Source organism: Larus michahellis, chromosome 19 (assembly GCF_964199755.1).
Source record: "Larus michahellis chromosome 19, bLarMic1.1, whole genome shotgun sequence".
NCBI classification, from domain to species: Eukaryota; Metazoa; Chordata; class Aves; order Charadriiformes; family Laridae; genus Larus; species Larus michahellis.
The window spans coordinates 4,195,010-4,212,692 of NC_133914.1; the positions used below are offsets into that span (position 1 = coordinate 4,195,010).

Below are 17,683 nucleotides of genomic sequence, written 5' to 3' on the forward strand. Positions count from 1 at the left end.
GGGGGTCTCTAGCACCCTGAGAAGGAGAGAACCCTCTTTGCCAGGCCACTGGTGAGAGAAGGAAGCTGCAGAATGGGCTGATGCTTTAGGAGGTGAGATTCAACTGTGGGAGGAGAGGCTCTGCCTCCTCTCCCCAGTGTCCTGCCACGTTCCCCCAAGTCTGGGTCCCTCAAAGCAATTTTCTCACCTGCTGCCTGGGTTTGCTCTTAGGGAGAGCAAGGCTTGAACCAAGGTGGGGGGATTTAGGGGGCGAGGGAAAGCTTGTGAGCCCTGGTCTGCTGGAGGCTGCTGCCTCAGAGGAATATCTCTTCCAACTATTGATTTCCCTTTATCAGAGAGCAGGAATATGTATGGGCCTGAAATCCTGATCAATCCCCGCTCTGCAGCTGATCGACCAGTTGCTGCCCAAGGGCTTTTATCAAAGGGAGCTGGGGATGCAAAGAGGAGCTGCTGAATTTGGGCACAAGCCATTGCTCCAGGCCAGGCTTGTCTCTACCCGCCTTTACCCCCAACCTGCCTTATCGGAAAGGCAGTGAAGCCATGGGGAAGCCTGGCACCGGGCAGCATCCTGGCGGATCACCCGGCAGGCACACTCCTCGCCCTTCCCTTGTCAAGTGCCGATGCCCTGGGGAGCCCCATTTCTGATGGCAGCAGGATGACCATGGTCCATCCCCACCGGGGGGACCCCAGAGCTCCAAACCCAGAGGTGTGGGGCATCCCCAGAGCTGGAAAGCAGCCCCAGGGGAGCATTTTTGGGGTGTTGGGAAGGGAGTGCCTGGTTAGGGCATATTTGGGAGCACACCTGTGTCTCTGGTAGGTCAATGCACCCCCAGCCCCGTGTCCCCGGTGCTGAGAGGTACTGGAGCATCCCTGAATCCCGGCCGGGCTCGTTAGAGGCATCGGACGAGCGGAGGGCGCGGGGGGCCAGCGAGGGGGAGGAGCAGCACCATGGCCTCCATTATTGATTGCTTCATAGCCAAAGGTCAGCGGCAAGCGTGCAAGGATGGGGAGGAGGGATGCGGGTGGCGCTGGATGCAAGGGGCTCACTGCCGGCACCGGGGTTGTGCCCTGGGGGGGCAAGTGCCAGCCTTGGAGAGTGCAGGGCACCGAGCTGGTGTGGAGAGCCTGGCATGGATTCCCATTGCACAGGCACCCACTGGCCACGTAGCCCCATCGTGCCTCAGTTTCTCCACCAGCAGATCGGGTGGTGGGGCTACGCGGTGGTCACAGCACCCTGGGCTGTGCAGGTGGGGAAGGAGGCGCTGGGGGCTGCAGGGAAGGGTCTGTGCCCACGGGAGGGAGGTGGAGGTGGGCTCAGTGGGGTTTGGAGGAGGTTTGTTTGTGTCTTTGTGCAGCCAGGGGGGTTGTGCCTGTGGGATGGGCAGGGAGAGGGCTCTGTTTTCTCTGGCAAGGGCTCAGAGAGCGCTTTTGATCTGGTCTGTGCCTCCCCGATGGGCAGGTGATGATGGCGACTGTGCTGGGAGATGGCACCGGAGCCACAGCCCTAATAACACAATTTCCCAGGGCCCTTCAGCTCCCCAGGACCAGCCCCTGATGGGGTTTGCAGCACATTGAGGACACCAGTCCCCACCTCTGCCAAAGCTGTGCCCCACATGCCAGGGCTTTGCACACACCCGGGGTCTCATCCTGCTGTGCTCAGGACCTGGCCAGAGCCAGGCAGCCCCCAGAGCTGCCTGTGCGGGGGTCCACGATGCCGGACCATGGGCAGCAGCGCCGGTGCTGGGCTCCGGCAGAGCACTGCCTGCCCTCGCCCCGGCCATGCCGCGAGGGGGAAGATTTACAGGCTGTCAGAGCCAGGGCCAGAGGTCAGCAGGGGTCAGAAAGTCCATTTCGGAGAGGTCACTGTCCACTTCTTTCAATCTAATGAAGCCATTATTTGTGAAAGCGGCCGCTTTGCCGGCTATTCCCTTGAAGCCAAGCAGGGCACAGCGACCGGCTCTGAAAGAACAGGAAGGAGTCCCCTTCCCTTTCGCATTTGCCATTCAACAGGCCCCAAAAACAAATACACCACACACAGAAATATGATGCGGGGCTGTCGCCACTGTGGGGCTGTGTCACCAGGGCTGGGGGAGATGAGGTTGAGACGTAAAGGGAAGCTGCTTGGAAGTGCCATTCTCGGGGATGTGGCTGCGTCACTTGGATGGGAAGTCACTGAGGATGGGCAGAAATTGGGGGATGCTGAGGAACTTGCTGCTGAGTTTAAAGAGAGTTACAGGAAAGCATCTCTGGGAGCTGCTGGTCCCTCTCTTGATCAGGAAGGGGCTGGGGGGGAGGAACCTGGTGCACGGTGATGGATTATTTTCTGAAGGATTCATTTTGGAGAAAGCAAGGGCTGATTCCTCACCACACCCTATCCCCACGCCTCTGCCCACCTCCCACCCCGCTGCAGGGTGTCCTGTCTGCCCTGGGGACACCATCCCCAGGTTGTGTGGGCGCTCACATTGGGGTCCCATCCCACGGCAGGGTGTCCTGTCTGCCCTGGGGACACCGTCCCCAGGTTCTGTGGGTGCTCGCATCAGGGTGTCCCCTCTGGGGGCAGAAGAAACAGAGACATTTCTCAGGTCTGCTCTGCAAACCTTGGCCCCAGCCCAGGGTTGTGTTCAGGTGCCCCTTATCCCCCAGGAGTGGGCTGGTGTTGCTTGTGGGCTTTTTTTACAGCAGCACAGGAGCGAAACGCGCAGGCAGCTGGCTGTGTGTTCCCCAAATCCCAGGCAAAAGGGAGGAAGCAGGGAAGGAGATGGACTGGAAGAAGGCATGAGCCGAGAGGAACGGAGCCATACGGAGGGGTCTCCCGCAAGCTTTTGTTCCCCCCCCCGCGCCCCCGACTTCGCTCCTCTCGCTCCTATTATTCTGCAAAAAGAACGAGAATAAACGCAACCCGCGGACCTGGCCCTCGCCGGCCAGGAGAGGGTGCCAGATGCTCCCCGGCTCCCGCAGCCGCCGGGACGGTCCCGCAGCAGATCCCCACCCGGGACAGCCGTGGGTGTCGGCAGGGAGAGAGGGAGCGTGAAGGGGAGAAAATGTGAACACACACCGTGGTTTCCCTCTGTCCAAGACTGTCCCAGCGCGGCGTCCCCTTCTGCCAGCCCCGTCCCCGGGCAGGGAGCTCTGGAGGCTGCTGGAGCCTGGTCGCGAGTGGGAGCGGTGATCCCGGTCTGTGACCGGGGAGCACCCGGCTGGACTCTGCTCTCCTGATGTCGCAGACAAGGGGCTGCTCCTTGGCTTTGGGGACTTGAGTCAAGACTGATGTGAACAAGAAACTAGTGGAGTTTCCTCCCCCCGCCCCATCTGTCCCCGTTAAAACCAGCGTAAAGATGAGGTGATACCCTGTGAGCATCATGGAATTGTTAATGCTGCTGTGTGCGGGTCACGGGCACCCCCTGCTCCACCCGTGCTCCGTGGGACCCTGGTTCACCTGCACTGCGGGAGCTCGGCCGGGCTGGGGGCACAGGTTCGGGGGCAGCCTCCTCCCGAAGGCTGACCCGTCTCCCTGCCCTCGGAGTGCCCACGCAGAGAAAAACCATCCTCCTCCTCCGCCGTCACCCCAGACCCGCGGGTGGGAGTCCGGCGGGGCTGCTCGGCTCTGCGGAGAACGGGCAACGCAGACCCCCCGGTGCGGGTAGCCTGGGTGAGGGGTGTGCGGAGCAGGAGGAGGAGGAGGAAGGGCAGGAGGAGGAAGGGCAGGAGGAGGAAGGCAGCCGCCCAGCACCCTGGACAGCGGCACCGTTCAGCACCATGGCCAGCGGTGGCCCCGAGGGCGGCGGCGGCTTCGCGCGGGGCTTCCCCACGCGGGATTTTACCGGCAGCACCGGGCCGGTCCCGGGGGAGCGGGCCCCCGCGGGTGGCACCGCGGTCCTCGGCGCCCCCAGCCGCCTCACGCTGCCCTCCTGCCCCGCTCGATGGTACCACGCGGAGCGAGTCCTGCGTGGGGCGGCCGCCGTCAGCTCAAACTCCCCAACCCCCCGCAACTCTCCCTGAGGCCGGGGATGGGGTGGGGTCGCTACCGGCTCACCCCGATTTGGGGCCGGTGGAGAGACCCCCACACACCGCCCGGGAGGGGCGGCGGGCGGCGCTGTGCCCCCACGGGCCGGGGCGGCAGCGGGGCATTGTCCGCCCGCCGGAAATGGAGCCGCTGGTCACTCGCCCTTTGTCCCCGCCCGGCCCGGGGGGCGACCGGCCCCCGCCCCCGCTGCCTCCCCCCTCGCCTTCCCCCTAGCTCGGCACCGCTCACTCGCCGGCGGGAGGGCAGCCTGTGCCGCCGGGCCAGGCCGGGGAGGGGGCACGGCACGGTGGGGAGACACGGCCATGGGGTTTGCACGTCCCCGGGGGGTTGCACGGCCCCGGAGGTGCACGCCCCACTCGCGGGACGCGTAATGGGGCTGGTGGCGCAGGAAAACCCCGGTGAACCCCGGTGTCCCGTAAAACGGATCCTCGCCGCCCCCCCCCCCACCCCAGGCGGTGCCTCAGCCCGGCCCGGTCCCGGTTCCCCCGCCCCGCCCCGCCCCGCCGTGTCCCGTGGATCGCAGGTGGCTCCGCTCGTGGGGGCAGCTGGGGGGGGTGTGAGGAGAAACAACGTGGAAACTCCCCCAGTCTTCGGGGGTCCCACCTCCTCATCCCCCCGGGGGTCACGTCTTCCCCTGACAGGTGGCCTCGCCCCTAAATGGGGAGGGGGTGTGTGTCAACCCATCCACCCCCCCCCCAAATCCCTCCCGGAATGTGTCGCTATTACCGGGAGGGGGGTTAATTAGGATCACGTGGGGGCGGGATGGCGGAGCGGGGCCCGGCGCCCCTCGGCCCCGCGGGTGGGTCCGGGGGGGGGGGGGGGCGGGGGCGGCGGGGGCCGCTATTGTCTGCGAGAATTTGGGAGCCTTTGAAAAAACCCTCCCGCTCCCTCCCACCCCTATTGTTGGAGTGAAGATGGAGTCAAACCTCTCCCGGCTCCCTCCCGGCGGGATCTAAGCTGGGGTTTTTTGTTGAGGTTTTTTTTTGGTGGTTTTTTTTTTTCCCTTTTTCCTTTTTTTTTTTTTTTTTTTTTTTTTTTTTTGGCTGGGCTGATACCCTCAAAGCTGGCCGAGGAGGAGGAGGGAGGAGGCGGTAACAGCCACAACTCGGAATTTGCAAGCGAGTGTCGGGATGGGGTCTGTTTCCAACCAGCAGTTTGCAGGTTAAGTTATATTATTGTCGCAGCCCGCCTCGGCTCCGCGATTATTAATAACGGCGGCAGAGCCCGGCCGGGGGGCGCAGGGACCCACCCCGACCCCGGCCCACCCAGCCCTGCTGCACCCCAGCAGCGAGGCCGGGCCCGGCGTGGGCTCGCTCCCCCGCTGCAGCTCTAGGGGAGTTCAAAAGGGGGGGATTTTTTTTTTTATTTATTTTTCCACACAACTCCCCCCCCCCCCCCCCCCCAAGCCCAAGGATGAGCCCAGAAGTTTGGGGCCGGTGGTGGCTGCTGGGGTTGTTTGGGAGCGGGGGGGTCCCCGTGCAGCGGGGGGATGCTGACGGCAGGGGAGAGACTTTCTCCAGCGTGGCTTACTGGGGGCAGGGGGATTTCGGGTTGGTATTTTGAGGGAGTTTTCCCCTTTTTTGTATGTTTTGTATTTTTTTCATTTTTAGCTTGTTTGTTTGTCTGTTTGTGGTGTGGTTTTTTTGGTGGTTTGGTTTTTTTCTAATTATTATTATTATTAACGTTTTTGAGGGGAGAATGGATTTAGGCTCCCCCTAGCCCACGCACCACCCGGGTCGTGCCGGCAGGAGCTGCCTTCGTTTCCCCCCGTTCCTGGGGCGATCCCCACGCACACGTGGAGGCAGAGCTGACTGCTCTGTTTGGGCGGGGGGGCGTTGTTGGATTTTTGCTTTTTATTTATTTTAGATTTTCCAGCCCGGAGAACCCGAGCAGGATTTGGGGCTCCTGCTGTGGGTTGCCCAGCTGGGTGTGGGGCGGCTGGGCCAGGGAGGGGACCCCGCGGGTCCCCCAGCCTCTCGGCTCAGCGGCTCGGTGGGTCTCTCCCCAGGTGCGAAGCCGGGCGAGGAGCCGGCCGGAGACTCACCCAAGGCCGAGAACGAGCCCCAACCGCTGCACGGCTCCGGTATCTGTAAGTGGTTCAATGTCCGCATGGGCTTCGGCTTCCTCTCCATGACCGCCAAGGGCGGCGCGACGCTGGACTCGCCCGTCGATGTCTTCGTGCACCAGGTACGTGGCCGGGATCCCGCGTGGGGCCCTCGGGAGGGAATGGGGTGCAGCCCCTGGCACCCCCCAGCAGGATGTGAGGTGGGATGGGGACCCCCGCGCTGCCTCCACACGAGGCCATGGCTTTTCCCCATCCCAGCCCGGCGTGCCGGGGGTCCCCCGGGTTTGTTTCCCTGGAGCAAGGCGGGTGGCAAAGGGCAGGCAGAGCCGCTTGCCCTGCTGCAGCCCGGGGCTCCTCTCTGGGGACCAGCCCTGTAAGCTGATCCCCCGACGATTTCATTTTCCCATTGTGGTTCCCTGGGGAGCCCCTCGGGGCCGGATCCAGGGGAGCAGGTGCCCGCGGGGCTGAGCGGGATGTGCCGGAGCCGGGATGCTGCTCACCCCATGGTGGGACTGGGGGAAGAGCCGGTTTTTCCCCGGGGACAGGGTTCGGGGAGCCCTGAGCCAGGTAGGGATGCAGGATTGGGCTTTTCCCAGCTGGTGGCTCATCCCTATGTGGGGGTGTCTCTGCCTGGGCCCCTTGTTTCAGCTGTGGCTGGCACAAAGGCGTGCGGGGTTGTGTATGTGCCCCTATGGATCCTGTACGATAGTGACAGTCTTGCGTCCGGATTTGACCTACACGCACCTTGCTGAGGGAGAAGCCCCACAAGTGTTGGTGATCCTGCACCGAGGGAAGTCGTGAATTTGGGGCTGTGGCTGCTTGAACCCCCTCAGCTGGCGGGGTAGGATCTGCCGGGGGACCCCATTTAGGGGCTGGGGGAATGGATGTGGAGATAGTGGCCAAACCGGGGCCAGCTCTGGGAGGGGGATGTGGGGCTCAGCGTTGGCTTGCGTGGAAAGGGGTCTGTGTGATGAGCATGGGCCGTGCCCCTTCGCCCTGGGAAAGCAGCGGCCCTTGGGGACGGGGAGTACGAGTGAAGGGGCTCGGGCGTCTGGAGCAAACACGAGTGGGTTTGTGGGTATGGCTGGGAGCAGCTGCAGGGGGTTCGGGCCGAGGCAGCATGATGGTGCTGGCTCCAGGGAGCCCCTGGACCAGCCGGCTTTGGTGGCTGCTGCTCTTCATCAGCCCAAAATTCCCCCAAATTATGGTGCGTCCTGCAGTCTGCTGACAGGCTGGAGGTGCAGGACTGAGCCCCTGGGCTGTGCTCCTGGGAGCGGGGGCTCCTGGTGGTCTCTCACCCCCTGCCAACGAGGCAGCGGCTGCTCCATGCAGGGCTATGGCGGTTTGGCCAGGGAATGATGACCGGGGGAGAAGCAAATTGCTTCTCCTTCGGCTGCAGCATGGTGAAAGCGCCTTGGAAGGAGCTTCCGTCCTGGGCCAGAGCCAGAAACACAGCTGGGTTTGGAGGCGGGCGAGGGCTCCCTATCAGCTGGGGAAAACTGAAATCCTGGTGCTCGGAGAGAGCAAATGGGTTTTTGCATCTCAATGTAGCACAGCGGGACCCAGTGCCCATGGGGGGAAGCCTCCCGCCCTCCCTCCCTTCTCCCCGGGGTTTATTGCCCCCAGACAGTCTGGTTTCCTGATTGCTTTTGCTCACATTCCTGCAGGAAAAGAGAACTAGCCGGGGTGTCTCTGCCGGGAGCATCCCACTGCCCCGGGAGAGGTGAAGCTTCCCGGCGCCCCGCATTTGCTGGAGCGGCCGTGGGGTGCACAGGGTTTGTTGTATTCAGGAAATATAGTGAGCGCTGGGTAAAAGCGGGTTATTTGGGGTAGCAGAGGGGCAGTGTGTGTGTGTTTGTCGTTCCTTACTGCAGCCAAAGGCAGGGTGCTCCCGGCGCCGGGGTTTTACTGCCAGAATCAGGGTGGCTTTGGGCTGATGCTGAGTTTTTCTCCCCCAGGCCGGGCTTTGCCTCCTGCCCTGCTCGCCGGTGGCACAATGTCACTGTCGCCTGCAGCGAAACAGCCGGGGCTGATGCTCTCCCACTACAGAGCATCCCAGCCCCTCCTCGGAGAGGGACCAAACTCACGCTCCCACCCTGGCCTCGCTGCTTTTGGGTGGTTCGCAGGGAAAAGGGCCTTTCTACCCATGCTCTCCCCATCCCAGCATCCAGACGCTTCCCGAGAGCCAGTGCTGGCTCCGCTCCCCGGGGAGAGAGTCAGGCCTGGGAGGGCAAAAGCCAGCACGATCCCGGGGGGGACGACACACAGGGCTGGGGGTCCTGTGCCCAGCACCCACCGCCCGCACCACACGCCGTGCCCCAACCCAGCCATTGGGGTTTAACACCCCAGAGCCCCCCATAACCCGCTCCTTCCCCACTTCATTTACATATGTGAATGATGACCCACAGGAAGTAATTGTGGGAGAAAGAAGGGAATTGGCCTCTTTAGATCTATTAAATCACTTTATTACAGGAACCAGGTCTGAATGGCCCTTCTCTGCAGGGAGCGCGTCTCCATCTCCCTCTCCCTTTATCTGATCACAAAGAGATTAAAATCTCGGCAGGACAGGAGACTAACAGGGCTCCTCGGGGCTGCCTTTCCCTCGCATTGTGAGCTAAAAATGAGGCATTTGGGTTCAAATGCCTCCCCTGGACACTGGAGATGGATTCATTTGGGGGCTGTGAGGAGACAGGGGGGATGAAGGACGGAGGAGCGGAGCAGGTCGTCCCCGGGGAGGCGAAGGGCTGAGCAGCACCCGTCAAAGGGTGGGGGGTCTTGAGGCGGCGGAAATCAGGCTGGTGCCGGGGAAGACCCCAAAGCTGCGGTGGTCCCCCGGGCATGCGGCTCCCAGGCTCGCACTGCGGCTCTGGGCATCACTTACAGGGATGTGGGGCTGCCAGGGAAGGCAACATGGGAAAAGGGAGAGGAGCAAATTGGGGCCCCCCGTGCCCCCAAGGCTCTACTGCTGGCCTGGAGCAGGAGGAGTGAGCGCAGCCCAGCAGGGCTGGAGTTTGCGGCCCATCCCCAAAACTGGTCCCGGTGTCCCTGACTGAGAGTGGAGGGGAAGGGGCTGCCCATGCCCTGGGAACTGCTGCTCCACACCGCTCGGCTCTATGTCTCCAAGCGTTTCTCCAAACCAACAGGTCTAAACCCTTGATAAAAGCAATGTTAGTTGGCGGGTTTTTGTTCCTTCTGGTGATTTTTGGCAAGGAGAGCTTCTGGGCACCGCTGGGACCCCGCGGCCACGGTGACTGCGGGGCGGTCGGTGGCATCTCGGTGAGGTGGGCCCCATGTGTCCTTGTGGGGACATAAGGCTGTGCCGATGGTTAGACCCGCTGGAGCTGGGATGTGGCACTGCCTGAGTGTCCCCTGGGTCAGTCCCCCCACGGTCCCCTGGGTGCTGCTGTCCCCAGGAGCCTCACGGGGGTCGTGGTTTGTGGAGGGGCTCCATCCCCTCTCGGCCGGGCAGGGGTTGTGGTGGAGGGGGATGACGGCTGCCATTCGGCCGTGGGTTTTGGCTGAGCCAACCTGGACTGCTGCTGACCTGCACTCGTGCCTGTGCGGAGGCAAGACGCGAGCATGACGTGAGGTCTTAAAAAAAAAAAAAAAAAAAAAAAAAACCAAAAAGACAGCACATGTTTGGAGGCAGCTCCATCCCTGAGCGTGCAGGAGAGCACAAGGGAGGATTCCTCTATCGGGGAGCAGAGCCCAGCCTGCACGTGGGGGTCCCCTGCTGTCTTTCCCCTCCCAGGCTGGGGTGCAGGACAGGATCCGGCTGGGGGGATTTGGTTTGTGCGGAGCTGGGGTGGCGGCGAGGGGAAGGGGGAACCCGTTAGTCAGTGCGTTGGACCCATGATACTCATAGAGGCACGGGACACATTTAGTATCTCACTTTTTCCTGTTTTCTCATGTGCATCGCTCCTGTGTTTGCTCTCTGGGACCAGGGTCACCCCACAGCGCTGGGTGGGCACCCAGGGGTGCTGGGTGGGCACCCAGGGGTGCGGTAGCTGCAGGACCCAGGAGCACCAGGGTTACGCTTGTCCCTTGGGGAAGGGATACCCTGGGTTGGAAACGCAGGTTGGCATCTCTGCTTTTGGGGGGAGAGAGGCAGGAGCAATTTCTTTGTTGGGTTGTTTGGTTTTTCTTCGTGTGTGTGCGCGTGTTGGGTTTTTTATAATGACCACTGGAATAAAATTGTATCGCGCTGCTTGTGCGCCATGTCCTGGTGGCAAATAGTGAAAGAGAGCGGCTTTATTCCACCCCTGAAACTCCCTCAAGACTCGCACACAAAAAAAGCCTCCTGTCTCTGTCTAAAGATTAACTGATGGCTGCAGGCACATCCCTTCCCCCAGCTCCCCCTCTCAGCCCCAGGGCCAGGGGCAGGGAGAGAAAACACCCTTAAATGGTCTCCCAGATAAAATGGCCCAAATGAATGGGATTGCTCCTGTTGGAGCCGGGAAGGGCTGGGATGGAGCTTGTCGACCCCCCTTTCCCCTGCTGCCCCCAGCTCCGGTGTTTCCTTTTCCCTGTTTACTTGGTCCTGAGAATAAGTGGGATGAAGCTGAAATCACCGATGGAGGGTGCGCTGCTGCTCCCGGCCAGGCCCGTGCTTTAATATGGGAGTATGAAATTAATATGTGGTAGCTAATCCTAATTAGCTGCCCCCTGGGGTGCGCGGGAGGGTTTGGCGCGCTCAGAGTGGGGAAAAAAATATAACTGAAGGAGATGAAGTTGTGGGTTTAGGGCAGGTAGCTGATGGATTGGTTAAACTCGCTGGTGGATGCTTTTTTCCCCCAGAATTAGTACCTAGCGTTTAATTTTGCTGGCTTATGGTGGAAAATGTAGAGCAGGCAGAGTTACTTTGGCAGGAAAGGGGCTTTATTTTGGTTTTGCTTGAATTGGGGGGAAAAAATCCTTGGGGGTATTGCTGCGGATGACAGTAGGGAGACACTGGAAAGCCTGGCAATGTTTCGTTAGACTCCCCGTGCTCTCCCCGAGGGGCTCCCGCAGTCAGCACCCCCTTTATCTCTGCGCCAAGCCCCTGGTGCTGAGGGAGGACCCTCTTCCCCGAGCAGCATCCAACAGCCGCCTGCTCGGGGGCCGAGCCGCAGGAGGGGACCACGGGGCAATTCCTGCTCCGAGCCGAACGCGCACGAGCCCGAAAATAGCAGCAGCGCGGTCCCCGGCGCTTGAACTGCCAGCAGCGGGAAAAGATTTACTGTGTGATTTGGGGAAAGGGAAGGGCTTTCCTCAGGGACGGATCCAGGCGCAAAGGGACGTTTCCCTGCTGCCTCGTGGCTGGCGGTGGGGAGCTGAGCTGGCCCCGCTGCGGCGCGGGGGCTTGGGCCACTGCTCCGTGTTGGCGGAGCCTGACCCTGCCGAAATCTGCTTTGGGGGCTGTTTGCAAGAGGAGACCTGCTCTGCTGGAACAGGGCTCAGCGCTGGGCTGAGGCTGCCGTGTCCCAGTGGGATGGCGATGGCATCGCCCGATGGCAAACGGAGCCCTGCCCAAAAAAACTGGGCGAGCATCAGCCACTGGTTTATTCTTAGTGCAGGAGCCGAGGAGGGGGCTGCTCTGCACCGGCTGTGCCCAGCCTGAGCCTCAGGGGGCCAGGGGTGGCTGAGGGCTGGGGCTACTCCCCCCGGGACATGCATCCCCCCTTGGGATGGGTCCTTGGGGGTCGTGGTGGTGCGAAGATGGCCGGGACACCCAGGGCTCTGCGGGCTGCCCTGCATCCCAGCCAGGCCACCTGGTGTTTGGGGCTGGCTGGCACAAAACAAGGGATCTGGGGGGACGGGGATGCTGCGGCTCGGGGGGACAGAGGGGTGCAGCGGTGAACGGGGCAGCACGGTGACTGGGGTGCCCTGGGCACTGCTGTGGGTGCAGGCTGAGCAGAGGGGACCACAGCCGGGGTACCCCCAGCTTGCAGAAGGTGGGGTGCAGTGATGGGGGCACAGACCCCCTGGGGACTCAGCATTCCCTGTGCCTAATTCTAGGACCTGCCAGGGAGGGTCCATCTTCCCTGGCCTCCGTGGGTGCTTGGGCTCCACAGGGTGGGGGAAACTGAGGCACGGGCACTGCCTGCAGTGGGGTTGGGCTGCCCGAAACACCCTGAGCATGGTCCAGCCGTACCCTGGCACAGCTCTGTGTTGCCACGTGTGTTCCCGCAACCGCTCGTAACCCGGCTTCCCAACCCGGCTTGTTTTCCGAGGGATTTAAGTTTAAACGGCTGCAACGCTCCCGCACTGGGAAGAGGCGAGGTGCAGCGGCCGCTCCGCCCCAGGCCCCTCCGGACACAAAGATGGTTTGATTGAGTGGCCAAGGCTGACTGGGAATAAACGTCCCCTTGTGTCGCGCTGGGGAGGCCGCAGGGACAATGGTGACCCCGGGGCTGGCCGAGCCCCTCCGGAGCCGGGTGGGGGTGAACCAGAACCCAGCAGTTTGGGGAGAAGTGGCTGGATTTTGGGATGCTCCACGGTGTCACCCCTCCAGGAGGGGAATCGGGTCTAACGCTGGGATCTGTGATGGGAGATTTGCTGGGTGGGAGGAAGAGGAGGGATGAAGGCACCCACATGCCGGAGGGGAAGGGGTGAGGGTGGGGGACACCCAGAGCCGAGGGAAGGTGGGCAGCGCTCGGCTGCTCATGTGCTGCGTCTTTGTCTGCTGTAAATAACCGTGGAGCTGCCGGTGTGCGGGATGGGTGGAAAAGCGGAGAGGTGCCCCTGGTGTCTCTTGGCGAGGGGGTGCCTGGGGGGCCGCAGGAAACTCGGGAGAAGTGGTGCTGGCTCTGCTTCTGCTCCTTGTCCCACTGGTTAACTCTGGACCCTAATGATGACAAGATAAATCCTTGCGTCAGGATATGCTTTAAAACAGTTTTATTATGAGGATGGCAATGCTTTGTGATCCCAAGCCCAGAGGGACCCCAGGGTCACCCTACACCCCCCCTGTACCAAAACAATTCTGCCCCCCCCGCCCTGCCCCGGACCGACCCCTCGTGGGACTGAGACCCGGCTCTCCCGCAGTGGGCAAGCTGGGCACAGGGCTGATGCGCGGAGGGGCTGCGGGGGGTCAGAGGTGCCGCGGCCATGCCGGCCACCCTTCCTCCCCCCACCGTGGCCTGGAACTCCTGGAATTTGGGCAGCGGGAGCGCGGCCGCCGCCGGCCCTTTGTTCTCGCTGGCCGGTGGCTCCCGGCCCTGGCCCTCCCCTGCGCTCCCCCTCATCCCCAGCATCCCCGGCTCGCTCCAATCCCCCCCTTCCTCTCTTTATTTTTTTGGGGTGTGTGTGTGTGTGTGTGTGGAGGCCTGGGAAGGCTCCGGCTTTGTGTGTGGTGTGGGACAGGGGCTCTGGGCCCCTTCCTTTCAGATGCAGGAGGTATGCAGCTAATTCAATGGGCTGCAGTTTGATTACCTATCTGATAACAGAGGAATGCCAGCAATGTGTGTGTTTTGGGAAGGGGGCAGGGGGGATGCGCAGGGACCACCAGCTACTCTGCAACTCACATCAAAAGGCTGCAGCGGTGGAGAGAGGGGGGGAGAGCTGGGGCTCCCCGGCCGCTGCCCCCCCACCTCCTTCCCCGGGGAGAGGGCGTTTCCTTTGGCCTTTTGGTGGAGGGGGCCTGGGGGGGGGCGGGGGGGTGGTGGTGGTGGTTGTCATTCTCACCCGCTCCTGGAAAATAAATCGTTTCCCTCCCCCGTCCTGTTGCAGCAGCTTCTGCCCCAGCCCTCCTCTTCCTCGAAACGGGGTAACGGATGGCTCACAGGGGGAAGGAGCTGGACCCCCCGAGATGTATTTAGCAGTTTGGCTGCCCACGGGTGATGGTGCTCAAGGTCTGGGCTGAGCTTGGGCGGGGGGGGGGGCAAGAGCGTGCGCTGGTATGTCCCTTGCCACGGCTCGGCTTTGTCCTGAAGCTTGGAGCCTGCGAGTTTTCATCTCCGCAATATAAACACAGCTGGATCGGCTGGGGCTGTAAACACCCCGAGAAGGATCTCTGGCTCTCGTCCCCCAGCCTCCGGAGCTGCCTTCTGCGCTGTGGAGTGATGCTCTCCACGGAGTGATGCTCAGCTCCTCCTCACCCCCGAAATGCCACGGCTGGTGCTGGAGTGGGGCAAAAAATACCAGTGGGGTGTCACGTTGGGGATGGGGCAGGGTTGGCGGCCAACTCTGAGGTGCCAAGGCTGAGCCAGGCACTCCTGTGTTGTGCTTCGAGCTGCTTCAGACACATTGCTCCTGCTTGGGCGATGCTCAGCATCCTCCTCGTGGTGGTCAGCACGAGGGGAAAGCCGAGCTGGGGTCGGGGAGCGGTGTCTGGCCGTTGCGCTGAGCGTGACAGGGTGTTTGCTAGTGGTAGGTGGTGATGGGACTGCCCAGACCAGCCCCCGATGGGCAGAGGTTGCTGTGAGACCCTGTCACATCCTTGTTGTCATCTGGGACCTCATAGCTCACGGTGTGGCTCTCCCTTTTGGGAGCAGGAGTGGGTCAGAGAGCAAAGGTTTCTGAGGATCCCATCTGGCCCACCCTGGACTCCATCCCAGCAGGCAAGGGACTGGGTGGATGTGGGTGATTTGGCCCAGGCCATGGGGTCTGTCCCACCTGGATCTGGGACACAGAAGGGGGAGGAAAAGCAGCAGAAAAAGGGGCCTCAAGGATTGTTCCTCAAGCTCTGCTGCGTTCCCACTTCCCTCGTGTGCCTATGGACACATACACCCCCTGCAAGACCCCGACGAAAAACATTCACTCCTAAAACTCAACAATTCCATTTTTTCCCTCCCTACTTTATGTGGGGTGTTTCCACGTGGGTCCTGGCGAGATTTGGGGTGGAAGAGGGAAACCGACTGTGCCTGGCTGTCCCTGGGCAGTGTGCGCCGGGAGGCTCGGTGCGGGAAGAATGGGTGGCCGTGGCCCACGTGACGGGAACTCGCCGGGCCATGAATGGGGGAGATGCTCCATTCATAAATGCAGGGTCCTGCTGCAGCCGCGCAGGCGTTGGCGCCGGCTCTGCCGGGAATCCCCTGTTTGCTGGGGCTGCTCCTCCCTCTGCCAGCAAATCCGCCTTAACTCTTTGCTCACGCTCGTTTGGGCTCTACTAACGAAGCCGAGCGAAAGCCCTGCTCAAATCACTGGCCGGGATGCAGTGGTCCTCCGGCAGAGCAGGCAGCGATGCTCACAGCAGCGCTTGCTGGCACAGGGGGGGCAAGAGATGTCGGCTGCGTCGCCTGTCTCAGCTCCTTAGCGATTTGTTCTGCTAAAATGGACAGAGTTCATGAAAGTGGAGTGGATTTTTCTGTCATCTCGCAACGCCCATCCCCAGCCTGGGCCTTTCTGAACTCCTGAATTTGATTGCATGGGGATGACCAATGTGGCAATCCTGTGAGGGACGGCAGATGGTCCCAGCAGTGATGATCCAGGGCCAAACGGCTACTTAATTAATTATTGGAGGCAATTAAAGGGCTTGAACCGACATGAGGGGGCTGGCAAGACCCTGGGCTGGCAGTGCCAGCCCCCAACCTCCTGGACTTGCCGCGAGTGCCAGGGGTTTGGCCCGTGTCCCATGGGTCCTGCTCCTCTGCAGGGAAGCGAGTGGGATTGCACGTGCCTGTGCAAAGCCATGAGATCCTTTTGTCTTTTAAAAATGACATTGTTGGATCTCATCATGAGCATCCCCAGCCCGGGGTGTTGGGAGGTGTGGGAGCTCTTGCTTCCCAGCCTGGGGTGTCGGTGGGAGAAAGGGGCTGTTTTGCAGAGCTGAGAGACAGCGTTTTGCAGCAAGTACTGTTGAAATTTGGGTTAGAGCTGGCTCTGCTGGCCCTTGCTTGCCAAATCAGTGAGCCCTACTTGACCGGGTGTCTCAGCTCACTGAAGGCTCTGCTCCAGGGATTTTAGGCAGATGAAGGTGCCCGGTTGAGCTCGGTCCCTGATATCCATCCCCTCACAAGGGGCAGGCACAGGGGCATGGTTGCAGCTCTCTTGCCACAGGAGGTGTTTGCTGGGCTTGTCATGTGCCTGGTGGACACCCCGGCTCCAAGCTGACCCCCACCTTTCCCTGTGCCCCCCCCAGAGCAAGCTCCACATGGAGGGTTTCCGCAGTCTGAAGGAGGGCGAAGCTGTCGAGTTCACCTTCAAGAAATCATCCAAAGGTTTGGAGTCCATCCGGGTGACCGGCCCGGGGGGTGTCTTCTGCATCGGCAGCGAGAGGAGACCCAAAGGCAAGAGCCTCCAGAAACGCAGATCGAAAGGAGACCGGTAAGGGACTCTATGGGCACCAGGAGCTGCCTGGCACCCTGCTCACAGCGTGGGGACAGGCTCGGATCTGGCGGGGCGGGCAGCGACCCTTCCTTTGGGAAAGCGGCTTCCTTGGGCGGTTAATGAGTGGCAGATGCAGCTTGGTGGGGAAAGGGCAGCAAAGCAGCAGCGAAAGGGCAGAGGTCAGGGACACCCCGGGCGGCCGCTCCCCTCGTCTGGGGGAGCCGCGCTGGGCAGGGGTAATTTTCTCGAAGAGAAACCCTTCCTTGTGGGAAGAAAATGGCCGGACGTCCTGGCAGCGTCTCCCACGGTGAGGCTGGGAGCCCCAGGGCGAGTTTCTGGCCAGCTCTTCATCCCCCCTCTCCTCTCCCATCCTCTCCCTCCTGGCTGCCCAGGGATGCCTCGTCCCAGCTTTCCCAGCAGATGCTGCCCTCCCCACCCAGCCGCTCTCACAAGCGGGTTTTAAAATTAGTCGGAAAGGAATTGGGAAGTAAAAAGAAAGAGGAAAGGGTTGCAGCCATCCTAGACAGATGCAGGATTTAAAATGGACACAAGGCAGCTCCCTCTGCCCACACTGCTCTGGTGCGAAGGTGGCACCTGAGGGACGAGCGCCACAAGGGTATACAGCCATGCGAGAAGCCACATCCCCACACCGATGGCCACAGTCCCTGCAACCGTTCTCCTGGCTGGGGCTGTCAGTCATCTGATGGCCTGTTCCTGCTCTACCGCAGCCTCTTGGTCCGTAACGTGCCATCCTTGGTGCAGGGACTGTAGACACAGGAGCCAGCAGCACCATGATGGAGCCAGAGGGGCAGAAGCCCCCTGACATCCCCCATTTTTGTCCCTTGGTTTCGGTGCGGGGGTTTGCTGCCATCTCCTGGGTACCAGCAGCAGCACTGAGCCAGCTCCAAACTGGCCGTGCTGGAGCTGGAGCTTTGCAGGGACCAAACCCAGGGCCACCATCCGCCCCCAAATATCTGACCCCACATCCCCGCAGTGGCCGGGCCATTTTAAGCCCAACTCTGGCTGCAAAAACAGGTGGGTCCCAGGCTTGGCCACTTCAGCATCCCACCTTATTTTGTTTCTCCTCCTCGAATCTCTTTCCTTTCCCCCCTCACCCCTCGCCTCCTCCCGGCAGATGCTACAACTGCGGCGGGCTGGACCACCATGCCAAAGAGTGCAAGCTCCCGCCGCAGCCCAAGAAATGCCACTTCTGCCAGAGCATCAGCCACATGGTCGCCAACTGCCCTGCGAAAGCACAGCAGTCCCCCAGCTCCCAGGGAAAACCTGCCTACTTCCGAGAGGAGGAGGACATGCACAGCTCAGCCCTCCTCCCCGAAACCCGGGAATGA

At 61.7% G+C, this 17,683-nt stretch overlaps 1 protein-coding gene across 1 annotated transcript; it reads left to right on the forward strand.

The window, feature by feature from the left end:
• Nucleotides 1–4,663: 4,663 nt before the first annotated feature.
• Nucleotides 4,664–17,683, forward strand: LIN28A (lin-28 homolog A). Its single transcript, XM_074562868.1, has 4 exons — nucleotides 4,664–5,185; nucleotides 6,033–6,211; nucleotides 16,147–16,331; nucleotides 17,470–17,683. Exons 1-4 carry the CDS (start codon nucleotides 5,155–5,157, stop codon nucleotides 17,681–17,683), a joined length of 609 nt encoding a protein of 202 aa, XP_074418969.1. The 5' UTR covers nucleotides 4,664–5,154.

Bases quoted from the DNA above. Each gene is read 5' to 3' on its own strand.
- LIN28A (XM_074562868.1), top strand. From the start codon at position 5,155: ATGGGGTCTGTTTCCAACCAGCAGTTTGCAG. The intron at 5,186-6,032 runs GTTAAGTTATAT...GTCTCTCCCCAG, and splicing joins TTCCAACCAGCAGTTTGCAG to GTGCGAAGCCGGGCGAGGAG. The intron at 6,212-16,146 runs GTACGTGGCCGG...TGCCCCCCCCAG, and splicing joins TCGATGTCTTCGTGCACCAG to AGCAAGCTCCACATGGAGGG.